The 20,821-nt window shown below is 42.3% G+C and overlaps 1 protein-coding gene across 3 annotated transcripts in view; it reads left to right on the forward strand.

Moving 5' to 3' along the window:
* Nucleotides 1-20,821, forward strand: part of KIAA1671 (KIAA1671 ortholog) — a 282,787-nt gene that overhangs the window by 79,762 nt on the left and 182,204 nt on the right. For all 3 annotated transcript variants that reach the window (XM_033955255.1, XM_033955254.1, XM_033955253.1), the window contains exons 3-4: nucleotides 8,230-8,338; nucleotides 17,581-20,583. In XM_033955255.1, the coding sequence (XP_033811146.1) occupies nucleotides 8,230-8,338; nucleotides 17,581-20,583 (3,112 nt within the window). The remainder of the gene's footprint in view (nucleotides 1-8,229; nucleotides 8,339-17,580; nucleotides 20,584-20,821) is intronic.

Consider the following 20,821-nt stretch of genomic DNA (forward strand, 5'->3'; position numbering starts at 1 on the left):
ATAAACCAAGATTTTGGCCCAAAACTATGGCCCTCAAATGGGGGTATCGGTTTATATTGAAGTCTACCACCCAGTAGTGTCCTTTCTTCTCTACCCAGAACTGGCAGTTCCCCCACTGTCTACCTCCATCCCCCACCCCAATCTGGCAATTTACCCGCTGTCAGCATGCCCCTCCCTTTCTCTTCACCCCACATTGAAGAGATATGGCTTACCGCCCTCCTGGACCCAGTGGTAGGACCCCCCAGGCCTACCGTGCTTCCCTGGTGGTCTAGCGGGGTGTTGGGGCAGGAGCGATTCTCACTCGCTACTGCCAGTGCTCTCTCGGTGCTGGAAATGGCTGCCAAGCCTTCCAGCAGCAGTCTCGCGAGACTGCCCGCTGGGAATCTCGGCAGTGAGAATTGCTCTTTCTCCAGCGCCCTGCTAAACCACCAGGGAAGCACGGTAGGCCTGGGGGGCCTACCGCTAGGTCCAGGAGAGGGGGGTGGGCGTTCCCTCTTTTGGGTGGGGGAAGGGTGTGCTGCCAGCGAGGAAATTGTTGGATCGGGAGTCTGACGGTGGGGGAACTGCTGGTGCCGTTCGGATGGAGGAGGGACACCACCAGGAGGGATGGTGGGTGGGTAGGAATTTCTGGATGACTACTAATCCTCAGTTTATATCTGTTATCATTTTCCCCTAAAAAGGGGGGTAAAAATAGTGTCTTGGTCTATACCAGGGGTGTCAAAGTCCCTTCTCGAGGGCCGCAATCCAGTCGGGTTTTCAAGATTTCCCCAATGAATATGCATGAGATCTTTTTGCATGCACTACTTTCATTGTATGCTAATAGAACTCATGCATATTCATTTGTGGAGGGATTTTGACACCCCTGGTCTATACAGTACTCAGAAGGGTTTATATTCGAGAATATACGGTAAATGTGAGCCTGTTGTGCCAAATCAGATACAAAATGTGTTTTTAAGACATGAGGTGTTTCCTGTAGTTTTCTTAGTGGCTTAACACTGTGGTATGTGCCTTAGACAAGAGTCATCGGTTTCCAGGTTCACCAGCAATAAAACTGGGACTACAAGATGGTTTTTATCCACAGTTTTTATCCACAGTCATATCCTTTATTTTTTTTGTCACATATGTAGTTTCCCTTCATTGTGTTGCATGGTATGGCTGAAGTACTTTAACCTAAGTTTCTGCTTCTCATCCTTCATTGGCTTCTCATCCTTCATTATGAATTGAGCTTTCCCTGGAGTCAATTACAGAAATGAGTTGACCATGGCATTGGTAAGAGGCAGGTGTGAGAAGAGAAACAAAAAAAAAAATTGGGGGATTTTCACTTGCACATCAAATAGGAAATGAGAGTTAAATTTGTTAGAAATTAAGGGATCTGTATTCTAATCTAGGATTTGCGGATCGCTCTATGCCAGTCGTCTCAAACTCAAACCCTTTGCAGGGCCACATTTTGGATTTGTTAGATACTTGGAGGGCCGCAGAAAAAATAGTTAATGTCTTATTAAAGAAATGACAATTTTGCATGAGGTAAAACTCTTTATAGTTTATAAATCTCCCCCCACCCCCCCGAAGACCTGCATGTTCCCCCCTTCTTTGCAGCGTCCTCCATCTTCCCCCCCCTGGCCTCCCATTCTTAGTTTCAGCTAATTACCACAGCCTGCAGAGAGGATTTCCGCAGCACGTTCCCTCTGCTGCGGTCCCGCTTCTCCTCTTGACGTTGGGGGCAGGATCGCAGCAGAGGGAACGTGCTGCTGAGGACGACGGCAGCTTGCAAGGATCGTTACAGCACCGGCAATCCTTTCTGCAGGCTGCGGTATTTATCTGAAGGTAAGAGCGGGAGACCAGGGGGGGAAGCTGGAGGATGCTGCAAAGAGCGGGCAGCACTAGTACAGACCATGGGCCGCAAAATAGTACCTGGCGGGCTGCATGTGGCCCCTGGGCCGCGAGTTTGAGACCACTGCTCTATGCCTATAAAGGATCAAGGCGATTTACAATATCAAGAACCCGTGCATACCATGAGGAGTTACATAGAAGAGAGTTATCATAATGGCAAATAATGTTCCCATATACAGAGAACTCAGAGGAATACAGAAGAAGATTAAGGTTAGACTGCAGTGTACAGTATTTTACTGCCTGCTAAGAACATAACGATAGCCTTACAGTGCCAGATGAATGGTACGTCTAGCCCAGTAGCCTTTCATCACGGTGGCCAATCCAGGTCATTAGTACCTGGCAAAAACCCAAAGAGTAGTAACAGTCCATGCCGCTAATCCAGGGCAAGCAGTGGCTTCACCGAAGTCTGTCTCAATATCAGACTATGGACTTTTCCTCCAGGAAATTGTCCAAACCTTCCTTAAAATCAGCTATGTTAAGCGCTGTTACCACAACCTCTGGCAAACCCGTTCCAGAGCTTAACTATTCCCTGAGTGAAAAATTATTTCTTCCTATTGGCTTTAAAAGCATTTCCCTGTAACTTTGAGTGTCCCCCCTAGTCTTTGTAATTTTTGACAAGAGTAAAAAAAAAACAAACAAAAAACCAATCCACTTTTACCCATTCTATACCACTCGGGATTTTTGTAGACTCCCCTTAGCTTTCTCTTTTCCAAGCTGAAGAGCCCTAACCTTTTTAGTCTTTCTTTATATGAGAGCAGTTCCATCCCCTTTACCATCTTGGTCGCTCTTCTTTGAACCTGCTTCTGGCATCAAAGCTCAGAAATTCATTATTGAGCCATGTCCAGGCTTCAGCATTGAATTTCCGGGTTTGAGGAACCAGCTAATGCGTAAGCGGTAGTGCAATATTCCTCACTTAACTGGCTATGGGGCACCGCATAAAGATAGGACTGACTTTTATACGATCTTATTCATACAGTGACTGTGGCTGGTTAAGTTTGCAAGTTTATTTAAATTTGTTATATTATACCATTAACCAATGTTTCTGAGTGGTTCACAATAATAATCATGAAAGGCAGAACAGAACTGCAATAACCAGCAAGAAAAAAGGAACAGGCAGCAAAGAAAACGTATGACATCCAGATCTAGAGAAATAAATCGCAACCCATCACTATAATGGAGTAAAAGGAGGAAGAATAAAGCAAAGATGAAAATAAAATAAAATGCAGGATTCTGGATCAGTCAGGTCCCAACCAAGGTACACTGCACCGTAGCAGATCAATCGGGAAAAGCCCGCACGAACAGGTGGGTTTTTAATCCCAACTTAAATTTATGAGCTCTGATAATTAAGGGCTCCTTTTACTAAGGTGCGCTAGCGTTTTTAGCGCACGCACAAGATTAGCGCGCGCGTTAGCCGAAAAATTACCGCCTGCTTAAAGGGAGGCGGTAGCGGCTAGCGCGCGGGGCATTTTAGCGCGCGCTAAAACTGCTAGCGCACCTTTGTAAAAGGAGCCCTAAGTTCGCGATCCCATCCTAGAAAAAGTGCTACATACCTCATTGCTGAATATCACTATGAAAATCATTCACTAATATGTCAATCACTAAAACTCAGTGACATCAATTAATCAAAATATCATGCTGATGTAATTTATATCACAATGGGGATTCTCAGAACACCACCCTGACCATTGAGCTACAGCGCGACAGCACTCTTCACCGATTCTACCCAATTATGTGATATATTTTACTTTTATCTAATATAATAAAACCCTAAGCCGCGCATGCACACTCCCACCTGCGTGCTCCCGTTTTCCGTGCACTGTAGGGCACCGCAGGTAGGAGTGCGCATGTGCGCGAATCTCTCTCTCATTCTCTCTTCTCCCGAGGTGGCTGCAGGCCGTGGCAGCTGTAGGCTGTGGTGGCTGTCGGCGACTGCAGGCTGCAGCGGCTGTCGGCGGCTGCAGGCCACGGCAGGCAAGCATGGAGCCACCAGCAGCGGGTGGCGGTCAGCCCGAGAAACCCCTGATCTACAGGCCGGGCCGAAGTTTATTTTTAACTTAAAAGACGCTGCAGCGGCTCCTCTCACGAGCCTCTCCTGCGTTGGAGAAGGCGGCGATCGTGAGAGGTGCCACCGGAAAGTTAAGCTGGTCGGGGCTCAGACTGTTTGGTCCGTGCAGGCTCCTCTCTTGCGGTCTTGCCGGCGGACAGGAGGGGAGCTAGACTGAGGGAGAAAATGCTGATGCACAGGGAAATGGAGGGAGAGGGAAAGCTGTGGCTGCTGCGTAGGGAAGTAGATAGGAAGAAAGGGACAGGGGCAGGGAGAGAGACAGACAGACAAAGGGGGCCAGGGAAGGAGAGAGAGAAAGAGAGACAGAAAGAAAAAGACAGGGGTAGGGAGAGAAACAGAAAGAAAGACTGACATATATTCTAGCACCAGCGGGAGGAAGGGAGACAGAAAGAAAAGAAGAAAGACACAGGGACAGGGAGAGACACAGAAAGACAGACAGACAAAGGGGGCCAGGGAGAGAGACAGACAGAAAGAAAGACAGCGGGACAGAGAGAGAGACAGAAATAAAGATAAGACAGACATATATTCTAGCACCCGTTAATGTAACGGGCTAAAATACTAGTACTTTTAATATTTTTCTTTAATTGATTTTATATTAATTTCATTTTTAATATTGAATTCTCCACTAGGATTTCCTAGATATTGGTACTGTGTTGCATAGATTTTCATTTCAATTTCTTTCATTTCATTTCCAATTTAATTTCATTTTTGATGCAAATAATGCTTGACTTAGCTTTATGCTGTTGTTGCACTGGTCCCCATAAGAAATGAAATGAAATGAAAACCTGTGCAACACAGTACCAATATCTATGAAATACTATTGGAGAATTCAGTATTAAAAATTACATTACATTACATTACATTACATTAATGACTTCTATTCCGCCTGTACCTTGCAATTCTAAGCGGATTACATCAAAAGATAACTGGACATTTCCAGGATGAGGGATACAATTAAAGACATTGGGCCTAATACATCAAGAAGATAGCTAGACGTTTCCAGGAAGATGAATACAATTAAGAACGTTAGGTTTGAAACAATTTTGAAGGGAGGATACTGGGAGGGGGAGAGAGGGGAAAAGAAAAAGGGGTTGGTACATTTGGATGAATTTCTTAAATAGCAGGGTTTTGATTTCTTTTCGGAAAGCTTTGATGTCAGTTGATGCTGTCAGTAAGTTGGTGACTGAGGGGTCCAATTTAGCTGCATGTGTTGCTAGTAGGTTGTCGTACATCTTTTTGCGCTTGGTTCCTTTAAAAGGGGGGTTAGGAGAAAGGGGACTGGGTTCTCCTCTGGCTGGATGAGAGGTTCCTGTTTAGGCGGTTGTTTAGGTAGGTGGGTGCCGTTCCGTTTAATGTTTTGAATAATATGCAGTAGAGTTTGAATAGATTATATACCGCAGGACCGTGAAGTTCTATGCGGTTTACAATGATTAAAAGATGCTACAAATTGAGAAGAATTAACAAAGTTAAAAGCTAGTGATTAACAGCTCTAGAGATCAGTTATTGTGGAATAAGATTGTACAGGTCAGTTGCCTAAATACTTCAGGAGTATAAAAAGTATAAAAGTAAAATATATCGCCTACAGTCATTGGGTAGAATCAGTGAAGAGTAACCTTAATGGTCAGGATGATGTTCTGAGAATCCCCATTGTGATATAAATTACATCAGCATATTTTGATTAACTGGTGTTAATGAATATCACTATGGCCACCTTTGAAGTATTCCCATTGGGAAGCTATACACCGATGCCAGTGCCTAGTCCACCCTTAAGAGCAATTTTGGAACTCTTTTTCTGGAATGGCCATCACAGCTGTTGTCATATTACCCTTGATGTCCTGGATGTCATCAAAATGTCTTCCTTTATCTTCGGGTAAAAGAAAATGTGATCGGGGTCAGATCAGGTGAGTAGGGAGGGTGTTCTAATACAGTTGTTTGCTTTCTGGCTAAAAACTTCCCTATAGACCAGGGGTGTCCAATGTCGGTCCTCGAGGGCCGCAATCCAGTCGGGTTTTCAGGATTTCCCCAATGAATATGCATGAGATCTATTAGCATACAATGAAAGCAGTGCAGGCAAATAGATCTCATGCATATTCATTGGGGAAATCCTGAAAACCCGACTGGATTGCGGCCCTCGAGGACTGACATTGGACACCCCTGCTATAGACAATGCGGTGTGAGCTGGTGCATTGTCGTGATGCAAGAGCCATGAGTGGTTAGCAAAACGTTCGGGTTGTTTTCGTCTTAACTTTTTTTCACGCAGCCTTTTCTGCACTTCCAAATAGTAAACTTGGTTAACTGTTTGTCCAGTTGGTACAAATTCATAATGAACAATCCCTCTGATATCAAAAAAAGGTTCGCATTGTCGTTTTGACTCTTGATTTGTATTAGCGGAATTTTTTGGGTGGTGAAAAATTGGCCGACTTCCATTGTGCACGTTGATGTTTTTTTTCCATGGCTGTATTGGTGCACCCATGTTTCATCACCAGTGATAACAGGTGACGCGTCATAACTGCATGGGACAAACCGCGCAGGACTTCAGCGCGCCAGATTAAAATGGTTACTGTAAGTGCTCCGAGGGGGTGTATGTGTCGGGCAACCCCCACTAAACTTAGAAATGTTCGCATTCCCTTGGGGTGTGTGTGTGTGTGGGGGGGGGAAATCCCCCCATTACAGAGGAAATTGACGATTACCCCCCATGAGGTAAAATGGCTGTTTCCTCTGTAAAGGGGGGTTCCCTCCCCTCCCTCCACCCCCCCAAAGGGAGTGCAAACACATCTAAGTTTAATGGGAGGGTTCCCCCCCTCCACACCCCCCCCTTGGAGCATTTACAGTAACTTTTAATTTGGCTAGCTGAAGTCTTGCGCTTGATTGTCAGCGCGCCATTGTTGGCGCATGTATGTCCCGCGCGGTTTAGTTAGTGTACCTTGATAACATGGCCCAAAACATCATCTTGCCTCTCCAAACGGTCTTGGCAAACTTTGACTCTCCTTTTCTTTTGTTCACCTATGAGCTCCTTTGGGACCATTTTTGCAAACGCTAAGATTTTCGGTTAAGATTTTCCTGTTTCTCTATCGATGTTTACTTCTCACAGTCAGCCGACGATTTTGATGCACAACTCAAAGAATTTTTGCAATGTTTTATAGTCAGTTGTGCTCATTACTGGCCGCCCTGGCCTTTCTTCATCAGTGATGCTTTCTCTCCGCTCATAAAAACATTTTCTTCGTGGCATTATCCTCACAAACTTGGACTAATATGTCCCTTTATTTCACTTCCACTCTTGCCAAATTTAACAGGACATGTAATGTTTGGTCACTGGTCTAATTCAAGCTCTGACATTCTTGCAACGGCACACAAAAGCACGCAACCACAATAATGAGCAAAACACCGCCCTACATTGGCATGAACACAGCTGTGAGCCACTAACATACCAAGGTTACGAAACTCTACCAAGCTGCTTGCACAGTGCTGCCATGGAGGCAAGTTCGCGAACTTAATTGTCAGACCTGGTATCCAGCAACAATTCCAATCAAAGACACAATGGAAGTCTGTTCCAAAACTGAGGGCCCATAATGCCGAAGAAACATTTCTAAAGAGCTTCTGGACATATATAATCAGCATTTAACCAGGCGAGTGCCTGCTCTGCCCCTGGAACACCCCAAAATGTCCGGTTTTGCTTTAGGCGCTAACAGGGTATTGTCAACCCCACTAACCAGTTAAGTGGTACTGAAAATGACCCGGTTAGCCCTGAAAAGTGATTTTACTGGCCAGGAACCATTTCTGGCTGGTTAAATCACTTTGAATATTGACCCCCTACGTTTTATGCTTGAGTAGTAAGTATAACTAGTGAGAGAGTCTAAGATTAGCGGTGGTCAGCCCCTTGCATCAGTTCTGGCATTTGTGGCACTTCTAGGCTTCCTTCCTGTCATGTAGCTCCAACATGTAATATCTAGACTCCCTTGGTGCTGCACTGCTTTGCCATGCAGCTGTTAGGCTGCAAACATGTGTAGTGCAGTCCACTCGAATGCCAACCTACCACGAACAGGATTAGGTGGGTGTTTGGGGTGTTTTTTTTTTTTTTTTAACTTGCTTAAAAGATTTCTTGAAGTATTAAGGGCATTCATTCCTGCAAATACCTCTGTATCAAAAACAAGTCTACATTATATTTTTCTGGATAACGTATTCTAAATATGAAATCAAATTTAACATGGAATGTCTACATGTTTTCTGTTTGTGATCTGTAACTTCTGAAAATGAGACCTTGATCTTTGCATCAGGTTTTCAGCTGAAACGCCAACCCATGAAATGAAATCTCAGACGGTTTTTGAACTGCATACTGAATCTCCTAAAGAAGAGCAAGATAAACAAGAAAACGCAAATGAAAAGGTAAAATGCGGATCAAATGTTGAATTTTTTTTTTCCTGTATTAGTCATCTAGAAAGTCTGCACACAAAAAAGATTAAAAATGATTATTTGGAGTGAGTGGATATACCTCTAAATTCTATAATATGACATCTAAAGTTAGACACAATTGAACGCTGTTATAAAATAGGGTCAGTTATATGCATAATTAGTTAATTGCGTAAATTGACCCTTGGAGATAAGTAGCAGTAATTGACGTTAATTAGCAGTTACACATTTAACTGACTTGCACCCGGTTCGGTAACCTGAGAGCCTAACTTCTCTCATGTGTAACTGCAAATGGGACATTAATTTGGGAGTGGGGCATGTTGGGGCATTCCAACTAACCTTTAGGCCGATGTTTAGAACCTAACGCCGGTGCTAGAGTCAATTAGCGCTGGTTTAGCGACGGCTGTTAGGCTTGGCACATGCTCAGAGGGCATGAGTGCTGAAGATCAGTGCAAACAGCATGTAAATGCAGTCAAACGAGCTGCTTAGCTATTCCCACACAATGCTCAGAAATAGCGTCTTTAAAAAAAGCAACAGCCTACCCCCCCCCCATTATAGGAAACCTAATGCCAGCTTGGAGCTGATGTTAAGATATTTATCTTAGGACAAGCAGGCAGCATAGTTTCAAGTTTAATTAATTTTTAATATACCGACCATCGACGTGCACCTGGCCGGTTTACAATGCTAAAAATGAAAGGTTAAAATAAATTTTTGTAAGGGGGGGGGAAATTTGAACATTAAATAGACAAATTACAAATACGAACATGAGCTGAGGGGAAAGGGGGAGGGGGAAGTTAATAATTACATCATTAAAAACAAATTAATTAAAGGGAGGGGGGGAAGGATAAAACACCAGGAATGGGGATCGCTTCTTAAAACGCAGTTCATATTTATTTTGCGTTCACATGTGGGTGACCATCATCCATGGAGCCTGGTACGGGCAATTTTCAAGTGTACTGTCTCTTTAAAAATTATTCAAAGTCTTGAGACTGCCCGTACTACAGATGCGTCGGTGCCTTCTTGCCCGCTGTCAGTTCACAAGATCATCAGTTCTCAGTTTTCCATGGAGCTGAGAAGCTTTGTGAGTAGTTTTCTCTACTCATGTCAAACACTTTGGTGTGGCGGGGGGGGGGGGGGGAGTGCTGCCTTCCTGTTCTCTTTTTTTTTAATCTGCAGGAAGGGTGGCCCATTTTTAAATAGCCATTCATCCAGCTAAATGAGTGTGGGAATTGTCCTCATTATTTCGGCACTAAAAACCTCTTGCGCGGTTTTGTAAAAGGAGGGCTGAAGATTCGCCTACTGCACTCAATACACTAGCATCGGCCCTGTGGCAAGTCCTTAAGAAAATAAAATAGTATCAAATAGGAATATTTTTAATAACCTGGAGAATCCTACATGTTGTCTTCACATTCTTTGAAGTAAAGGGTAATGAGATTTGATATACTGCCTTTCTGTGGTACAATCTAAATGGTAGGAAGAGCTCTTATGATAACTCTTTTATTCAAGCAACCAGATCTTGTGTTTGTTTTACTCTATGCATTTTTACCATATAAGGCATTTTTATAAAAAATATCACCAAATGCTGCCATTTTTGCTGGCTTTCCCCATATACAATTTGTTGAGTAGACCTCTAAAATCAGCGGAGAGTACTTGAAAAATCAGAAACTTATTCCTCATTACTTCAGGAATATGTTCTTTTTTTATTTTTAAGTTGAAATTTTATTGAAATTTTACAAATACAAAAGTATAAGAATAAAACAAAACAATAAGCTGCAGATACCAAAATATACATAATAATATGCAAAATATAGTATAGTTAATATACAAAGTAAAGTTAATTAGGATTTACGTGAGTCCTTACATATTCATCAAGAGGGGTCAAATTTTTTGTGAATCTGGCTATGTTATTTTGTTTGAATGTTATTATTTCCTCATACTTTGATAACACAAAGGTAATTCCACCATCGTAAAAATTAAGCCTAGAATTGACTTTCCAATTGGAAACAATATGGTGGATCGCTAAGGCAATCATGAAATCAAATATTTTTTTATATAACGGTGGTATCGATATATCTGGATTAGATGAACGCAATATGATTGATTTTATATGACATGGGCAACATGACAGAAATATGTTCTAATGCTTCATTTTTTTTAGTTTTTAGTTTTCTAATTTTTCCTTGTTATTTGCATTTATGTCCAGACTTCTCTCATAGTCTGTCTGCTTTCCCCCCCAAATCCTCGGTATGTTGACCCTGTTTGTCTTTGCACTTTAAGGATTACCTGCAAAACTGTTCTCTCTTCTCCATACAATGTGGTTTGCAAACATATTCATAGAATATAATTACTAATTATGATTCATGATGATGTGTTTGAACCAGATGGTTGGTTTTTAAAATAAAAATTTCAAGAAAATGTTAAATGAATTTAAAACAAATATTTTATCTCACTGATTTTTACTTACCTGGGTCTGAAAGGTTTTTTAGGTCAATAAATACAGGCACACAAAAAAAAGCATAAAGCCGTCAAGTTCCGGATAATTCTACTTTAATGATGGACCCGACACGGGGCGTGTTTTGGCATCTCCACCTGCGTCAGGGGTCAGAAAGTCTTGTAGTTTAGTACAAAAGATCAAAATACTGAGGTCACAATGAAAAAACTGGTGAAAAACACACATGCTCAGTCTAACAGTTATACGAGTATGTTCTGTTGTGCCATTCAAAAAAACTTGTAGGGAAAGGGATTGGGATTTCTATACCAGCTTTTGCTAGTTATAGAACCACACTCAAAGCATTTTCCCTATCTGTCCTGATGGGCTCTCAATCTATCTAATGTACCCAGGGCAATGAATGATTTAAGTGACTTACCCAGGGTCACAGGGAGCAGTGCGGGGTTTGAACCTACAACCTTAGGGTGCTGAGGCGGTAGCTCTGACCACTACGCCACACTCTCCCTTGAAGCTTAACTATTAGACTGTGTATGTGTGTTTTTTCACCAGTTTGGGCAAAGTTTTTTTCATTGTAACGCAGTAACATAGTAAATGATGGCAGATAAATACCTGAATGGTCCGTCCAGTTTGCCCATTAGTTATATCCATTAAAAATGCATGATTAAATTAACTTGTCTCTTCTTTGGTATTTCTGGGTTGTAAACTAAATTCCAACTGGTATCGTCCTAGGTTCCAACTGCTGAAGTTGCCATCTAATCAAGCCATTGTGACATCACTGCTGAGGCTGGCTCTTAGGCATTGGTGGATTGAGGCATTATGACATCACAATCTCAGCTCTGGAATGTTGCTACTCTTTGGGTTTCTGCCAGGTAACATAGTAAATGACGGCAGATAAAGACCTGAACGGTTCATCCAGTCTGCCCATTAGTTATAGCCATTAAAAATACATGAATAGATTAACTTGTCTCTTCTTTAATATTTCTGGGTCATAGACTGTAAAGTCCACCTGGTATTGTCCTAGGTTCCAAATGTTGAAGTTGCCGTCCAAGCTCACTCCAGCCTATCCAACCATCCTGTTTGCAGGATATGTACCATAAAGTCTGTCCAATAACATCCTCATGTTCCAAATTAGTGGAGTTCCCACTGATGCGCTTCCCAGCCCATCCTACACCAAGTCGCCACATATGTACACAGACCGTGCAAGTCTGTCTAGTACCGGCCTTAGTTCTTTAAATTACATCCTTCATTTTCTAATTAGAGATCCTCTTTGTTTATCCCATGCTTTTTTAAATTCATTACCATTTTCCTCTCCACCACTTCCCTCGGAAGGGCATTCCAGGCATCTACCACCCTCTCCATGAAAAAGAATTTCCTAACATTGCTTCAGAGTTTTCCTCCCTGCAACCTCAAATTATGCCCTCTAGTTTTACTATTTTCTCTTTTCCGGCAAAGGTTTGGTTCTATATTAATACCTTTCAAGTATTTAAATGTCTGTATCATATCTCCCCTGTCCCTCCTCCAGTGTACACATATTTAGGTCTTCCAGTCTCTTCTCATACTTCTTTTGGTTCAAACCCCTTACCATTTTTGTTGCCTTCCTCTGGACTGCATCCTTCGCAAGATTTGGCCTCCAAAACTGAACACAATAGTCCCAAGTGTGGCCTCACCGATGACCTATATAGGGGCATCAACACTTCCCTTCTGCTAGTTATTCCTCTTTCTATACAGCCTAGCATCCTTCTGGCTACAGCCACCACCTTATCAAACTGTTTAGATGCCTTTAGATCCTCAGACACCATCACCCCAAGGTCCCTCTCTCCATCAGTGTTTATCAGCCTCACACCTCCCATACTGAACTACAAGACTTTCTGATTCCTGATGCAGGCAGAAATGCCAAAACGTGTCCCATGTAAAGTCCATTATTAAAGTAGAATTACCTGGAACTTTGAAGGCCCTTTGGACCAGATTCTATAAGAGGTGCCTAAAATTAAGCACTGATTTAGGCACCTTAATAGCATAACAAGTTAATGAATTGGTCATTAGTCACCTACCCAATTCTGTAAAAGGTAGGTGCCTATTGCATGGTGCCTAGCGATATCTAAGTGGGTGTGATGGGGGAGCGGGCGGAGTCAGAGATAGGCGCCACTAGGCCCAATTCTCTAAAGAACTTAGGCACCTGCAATGTAGGCTAGTGAAACCCTGGCCTATGTTACCAGCAACTAAGTTTTTTGATAGGTGCCATTAGGCTTGATTCTGTAAATGGTGCCCGAGCACGACTGACACATGGCCAGTATCTTTTTCTAGGCGCCGTGTACAGAATCCAGCCCTTTGTGCTTTTTTTTGGTGTTCCTTTGTGGTTTGTACTCCGAATCCCTCTTCTCTTGTGCAATAAATACGGGCAACACTTTAAATTCATCTCATGAGCTCCATTAGTTTTCATTAATACCCCTGGGACAGTTTTTTTTTTTGGACAGAAAGACTACCTCGTACATTAAGGGGGTAATTTTATAGTAGGAGGCCTATTTGTGTAAGTCTAAGCAGCACCTATTTTACCCTATGAGGATGGTTAAGATGGGCTGGAGTGAGCTTTGATGGAGACTCCAGTAGATAATAATAATAATAACTTTATTTTTTGTATACCGCAGTACCAGAATAGTTCAGAGCGGTTTATATGACAAGAGACTGTACATCTACAGCGAAATTTACAAATAAGTCAATCAGTCAATATAACTTAGCAAGTCGGGAGTGGGCAAGAAGGAGATAGAGAGGTTATAAACAAGTTAATCGGCGTGGCTTAGGAAGTCGGGTGCAGGTAGGTAGGAGGTGCAGGAAGGTGGGAGGTACAAGGCAGAGTTAAATGGAACCTAAGCACACTACTGGGTAGAGCTCTGGGTTTCCGGCCTAGAAATATCTAAGAAAAAGAACCATTTAAACTCAATTAATTTATGGAGCATGTATGGTTGGGCAGACTGGATGGACCATTCGGGTCTTTATCTGCCGTCATTTACTATATTACCATGTTTAAAATGTCCGAAAACCTGCCTAAGTCGGTATTTGGACGCCCTAATAGCAGGAAAGTCCAAGTGCCGATAATCAAAACGAACTTTCCGGATGTTCAGTAGCACTTCTAAAACTGCTGTGCATCCAGAGCTCAAAGGGGCATGTTGGCAGGTGTGTTATGGGTTGGGAATCTTGCGGGCTTCCACCTGGACGTCCTGAAGCAAAAAATCGAAGCTTTTCCAGGACATCCTAGGTGGAATGTGCATGCTGGGATTTAGACCAAAGTAAAACAAGTCTAAGTGCCCCAAAGGTGACCAAACTGACAAGGTGACCGCTGATAGGTATAAGGCATGACCCCCCCCTTACTCCCCCGGTGGTCACGACCTTCCCACCTCCCAAAGATGGGAAGGGGGGGGGGCTTGCCATCAGCTGAGCCAGTTTCGGGAATTCCTGCCGGCTCAGCTGATGGAGATTCCTCTATTGCATTCAGACAAGGTAGCTGGGTATGTCTACAAAATTTGCTTTTGTGCATTTTTCATGTGGACATTTTTATTTTTGAAAATGGTCAAAAAAGATAGAAGTTTACATAGGTCATTTTCAAAAATAAAAGACAAATATGTCTGGCTGTTTTGAAAATGGACATTTTTCTGTACTGGATTTCTGGAAGTTTTTTCCAAAACATCCAAATTTAACTTAGACCTCATATCGAAAATGCCCTACCATGTCTTTTTTTTTTTCCTAAAATGAGTACCCAGAACCAGCTCCAGGAGTGTGTAAATTCAAATGTACAATATACCTAATGCAAAATGCCTTTGTACACTATGAGGGGCATAATCAAAAGGGACGTCTAAGTCCGTTTACATCCAACTCGCAAGTCGTCCAAAGTAAAAAATCAGCCTAGGACACATTTTCGAAAAATACGTCTAAAATTGTTTTACTTTCGAAAATCGTCTAATTATATGTCCTGCCGATCTGATCGTCCAAGTCACTAAATCGTCCATCTTTATACTACATTTCCGTCCAACTTTTTGTCCAAGTCCAAAACGCCTAGAACAAGCCCTGTTGGGACGTGGGAGGGGTCTGCAAAATGATGGACTGAACACCCAGACATGGCACCTAAATAGTGGGGTACCTTACAAGGCACTGCTGTGAACTTCACAAAAAGGGTGCTATGTCTTCATCTCACTACAGCTCCCTTATAGATAATGGTGAGCCCCCCAAACCACCTCTAAAATCCCCTAGACCCACCTATCTACCACCCCAATAGCCCTTATGGCTGCAGGAGACACTTTTATGTCAGTAAAAAAGGGTTTTGGGGGTGTATAAGGAAGTGCACATGTTTAAGTATCAATGCAGTGATTACAGGGGCTTATAGGCATGGGTCCTCCTCTCCATGAGTCCCTAACCCACCCCCAAGATGACTTAACCTGCCTCTGTGCTGGATGACTTAGCTTTCCTATCCAAGGCGGCCAGGTGATGATGGTCTGGAGGCTGAATTTTAAAGATGGGATTAATATTTTTATGGGGTAGGGGTGTCGGCGATCACTGGGGTAGTGTGTGGGGGTCTGTTTTATGTGTTTGCAGTGCTTATCTGGTGACTTTAGGTGGGTTTTTGTGACTTTAACCATGTTTTACATTGTCTAATTCACAATGTCCAAGTTCCGTCGATTGTGGGCTGTATAACTTTCGGTTATACATGCTGTACGACTAAGTCTAAGCTGGCCCACATCCCGCCCAACTCCCGCCCTTGACACTCCTCCTGAAACGCCCCGTTTAGCTTTGGTCGTTCAGCAGCACTATGAAGGCCTAGGTCGTTTAGAAATATGTCCAAAACCCGTCTTTAGTATCGGCACTTGGACGTAGTTGAGAAATGTTCATCCAAGTGCCGACTTAGGCCGGTTTTTGGACGTTTTTCTCTTTCAATTATGAGCCCCTAAGCCTTTTACTTATATATTTTATAAAAATACACATGTACCTCACAACTCTGCCTCAGTTCTGTCCAACCTATATCTCCAGAAAAGTACATGTGTGGTGCATGTAAAGTATGCATGATTTTTCAGTGCATGGACCTTTTTTATTGAACATGCTTAGGGGTCCTTTTACTAAACTGCCCGCGTTTACCACACATTGAGCAGGCTTAGGGTGGGATGTGTACTGCTGTCCCACAGTAAATTTTCCTATCTGCATGCTTATACTGTGCATTAAAATTTCTCCTAATTTTCTCTGAAGGAGCGTGTTCGGAGGTAGAGAGTGGGCGTGGTGATGCTGATCAGTGCATGAGGCATTGCTGCGTGCTAAACGATTAGCGTGACAGCATGCAGGCCCTTACGGCCTATGAAATAGGTGTCTGTACGGGCTCCTTTGGTACCATTGTTTAATGGCCGTGTGCCAGTCGTGATAGCACACGGCCATTAATTGGGAAAATGGAAATGTCGGCCACTTTTTGGCCACAGCACAGGCGGCCTTAGTGCATAGGAAAGCTGTATGTAAGTGGCTTGCTAAGGCCACTTTTGCCATAGCTTTAGAAAAAGGACCCCTTAGGCGGTCCTTGTAATTTATAAAGCCTTTTCTGCTATGGGCATTACATGCTGAAAAAGCTTTAATTGTCTGAACTGCACAATAAGTTTAGTCAGTATTTTAGTTAAAACCGTATTTGCATTTAATGTGTACACCTTGCTTATAGAGCAGGGGTAGGGAACTCCGGTCCTCGAGAGCCGTATTCCAGCCGGGTTTTCAGGATTTCCCCCAATGAATATGCGTTGAAAGCAGTGCATGCACATAGATCTCATGCAGATTCATTGGGGAAATCCCGACTGGAATACGGCTCTCGAGGACCAGAGTGCCCTACCCTGTTATAGAGACAGGTGAATGTGTATGGCACTAAAAAGATACAATCTAAATACCGTTTACAAAATTTCCCCCAAAAGAGAATTGAACACCCAGAGGAGCAGCGCGTCAAACAGTTTCCTGCTAAGTGAGCCTTTGCAGCCCTGAAGAAGTGACGTGTCAGCCACGAAATGATCGTAGTCTGGCTGCACATAGTCTTCCCTGATCTTGCAGTTTAAGCTTGTACTTGCTGCTAGCACAGTTTTGCACAGTGGGATTAGAAATACGACTGATTCTCATGTTTTTCTTTTTGTACTTCTCTAGAAATATTTAGTAGCCACAAAAGTTTTTTTCTGTCTATGATGGATGGATAGTTGGATGGTTTTGTTTTTTTCCGCCCACCTGTATAACTGAGGCTTTTTCTTTCTTTCTTTCTTTGTTGTTTTTTTTTGGTTTTTTTTTAATTGTCTTTATTAACAATTGCAAAGGGAGCATACAACCAGGATTAGAGTAAGCATAAAAAACATAGCAGGCAGAAAAACAGCACTTGAAAACTATGCCTGCAAATGTTGCACAATACAAGAACCCAATGGGAGTATGCCCATCACAATTGACATTTTGAAATACCAACCCCCCCCCCCAATCAAACCCACCCAAACCTCAAGCACTCGGCCTCAGACCACAACAATCAGACAACAAACACTCCACAAGCATAACTCCAGACAGCCCACCACCCAAATGCTCACACCTGAGTTTAGTGCTTGTTGATGGGTGTTCAGTTCTCGTTTGGGGAGATTTTGTAAACGGTATTTAGATCGACTATACCCCCATTTCTTCCTTTTCAAGTTTTTGTTTACTAAAAAGATACAGTAATTCTTTATAGTAGTAGACATATGTGTGTCAGAAGTAAGAGATGACATTGTCTCTTACCTCTTTGTTTCAGAATAAAGAGGAAAAGCATGGGAGAACAGGCCTTGGCGACCCATTGACTGAAAAGATTCACTGGAAGAAAAGTCAGTCGGCCAACCCACAGGAGAAAAAGGATCACTTTGAGAAAGAAAGCTTTTCTAGAGAAGAGAAACCATTTTCTCTTTCAAATAAAAATTGTCTCTCCAAAGCAATCAGTCTTGACGAAGAACCAAGCCATGCCATTCCTTCAGAAAGTGTGGACTTGAGAACAGTGAGAGCCACTTTGTTTGAGCATAATATTCAGCGGCACGGTGCAGTAGAGCCATATTTTGTTGTAGATACTACACCGCACTTGCCCAGTAAGACTGACAAAAAGTCTGATTCAATGGATTCCTCAGGGCTTGAATCTTTGCAAAGGAGAAACCTGGAGGACAAAGTACATTTAAATGTAGCTCGTGAACCTGAACAAAGAATTGCTTATAGCCACCAAAACAGTAGATTCTATGAGGCTCCTCATCATAATCATTCTTCACTTGAAAATCTCAGAGAAAGGACTTCAAAATATATAGAAGACACTTTAAACTACCAAAGAATAGAGCCAGTATATGAAGTCATTCAGACAATTGGTGAAAGAGCAAGTAGCGAGTCCATTACACTGGCTGCAGAAGACAAAGCTGTAACGTTGAGATCTCGAAAATCATCTTTTCGTACACCAGAGAATGAAACAAAGAAATTGATTGAGAACCTTCTGCATTCAGATTGGTCTTGTAGTCTTCCAGATGCTGAAGCTGTTGATTTTAGAGACGTTGCTCCGTGTTCAGTGCCTAAAAACATATCAGAAACAACTACCGATAAGTCTGGTTTCACAGATCCTAGACATGCCTCGGTCCGAACTTTTGCTGCACAGGAAGATATAAATAATCCAGTCAAGTTGCAGAACAATCAGAGTATGAAACGGAAGAAAACATCAAGTTTCACATATACAGACAAACAATTGGGCATCGCAAGAAATAAGGCAATGAGTACGGATAACCAAGGAGAAAAACCAGAGAAACCCAAAGTTTTGGAATGTTTTTCTGACAACATTGTAGTAAAAGTCCATGGGGTTGATGCTTCAGACTCCAGCGATAATATAGATAAATACGTATCTTCAAGCAATGCAAACAAACACCTGATTTCCGGGTTTGAAGATAGTCCATCCAATGATTTGTTCATAGACGAACAACCCAGGACAGGATTAAGAGCTGTTGATAAAGGGGAATCCAGAATGTTTGGATTAAAAAAATATCAGGAGTTGGACAGAACGAGGAATGATGAAGATGGTACAGGAGTAAATAAAAAAAGAGAAGGTAAATTGGAACATATAGAAGTGGAAGGAAAGGTTAGTGAAATTGGTAGTACTAATACAGATCTGAATATTTCTGAGCAATTGGGGATGATGTCTATACCCGATGATGCAAGCACACATGGGAAATCAAAGAGATCATCTCAAGGCATCACTAAAAGCTCATTTAGAAGGGCAAATTTTGTGCAGTCTACAGAGAGTGCTGTATCAAGAGAGCACCAAAAATGCCTAGAGCCAGCAGACTCTAAAGAGAGCCTGAAATTGCAAGACAGGGTTCCTGAACCAAAAGCAACATATTTTGCAGTTACGTGCCAGGTTTCAAATAAGAGAAAAGACATTTTCCAGTGCCCTTTAAATCAAGACGACTTCATGTTATCGAATCAAGGGAAGTCTGAGTCTTCTAGAAAAAACTCTCAGACATTTGTATCCGATAAAGACATTTCATTAGAAACTATCGGCAAGAATCTGGATAAGAGGCAAGATTGGGAAACTGCACATTTTTCAAAGCAGTATCTGCCAAATGAAAACCCAAAGCCTGACGAGGATTACAGCGGGTGGAGAACTCTTCACAAAAATCAAGGCAATGCGACTAAAATAGATGTTGATTCTTTGTTAAAAGAAAGAATTTCAAACTCTCATGCCGAAGATAAAATTTTGTCAGATTACGAGGCTTATGTTAGGCCTTCACAAAAAGACGGCAGAGAACTTGCATGGAAAAAAAATGACGATACCAGTGGTTTCGTAGCTGAGCTCAAAGATAGTTATCGATACAGTGTCCTTGACATTGATGAATTAATGGCAAGCTATAAACCTGAATCACTGAAAGCCAGTGAGATTGACAGCACACAATATGAAGATCAAGTCCATCAAAGGCAATTTAATACGGAGCAGACTAGATCCTTGAAGAATTATGCAGATAAGCATCATAGTCTTAACTGGAAGAGTCAGAAAGATTTAAAACAACCTAGTTCTACCTTTGCTGAAACATCTAACAAGCCCCCAAATGTAAAACTAGACTTTTCACAGGGAAGCAACAAGAAAATCGATTCCTTTAGCCAAAACGTGAACAAGCAGAATCCCAAAGAGACGCACATCGGTCACCGTAACTGGGAAAATTTAGGCGACCCTGCTGAGAGATCTTCAGAGCCTCTATTAGAAACCCGAGATAATAGGAAAAGAATAACGAAGATTGCCGACGAGGAGCAAGTAAGAGATTTATCGGGAGTGCAGCAACATAATATAAAACGCAAGGATGATGGGTTAGGGTCTGATCAAGTGTCTTTCCAGCCAGATTCTGATGCCAACTTGAATTCCGTTTCATCCCTAGTGACGGCGGATAGCTTATTACAGAAGGCATTGTCGAGAAAATTCCAACGGACCGAGAAGTCTGTTGAAAGCAGCAGCCAAAGTAACAGAGACTACAGTAATGAAGCACTTAAAAGTAAATGCAGTGCCATAAGAACGTCAGATGGGAACGACTTCGATAAAAGCAAATCTAGTACTGAAGGTTCTGTCGGCGTAATACGTTCCCGACCAGCTAGAGTGAAAGATATTGCTCATCTGATACAAGAAGGTAAAGAAAAGAGAAGTGAAGAGAAACCTAAACAAAGCTTCCATCTGGAAACTGCAGAAATAGGTGTGAAGAAAAGAAACTCTACTCGGCGAGAAAGGAGCTCCACGGATGATAAAATGGTATGTACTGGCTGTTAAATTAAGTTGAGGGTGAACTTATTCACCCAACATGCATGTTCGTTCTTAATAAACAGACAATGTGGGTCCTCATACACCCAGGTGAGGCAAACATTCATGCCACTATCCCTCATGGGGTAGTATAATTCATCACTGAACCCCTTTTAAATTTTTATAGATCTGTTTTTTTTTTTTTCTTTTCAGTGTGTGAACCAAAAATGCAACCATTGCAAATTTTATA

The sequence above is a fragment of the Geotrypetes seraphini genome, chromosome 8 (genome assembly GCF_902459505.1).
Source record: "Geotrypetes seraphini chromosome 8, aGeoSer1.1, whole genome shotgun sequence".
NCBI lineage: Eukaryota > Metazoa > Chordata > Amphibia > Gymnophiona > Dermophiidae > Geotrypetes > Geotrypetes seraphini.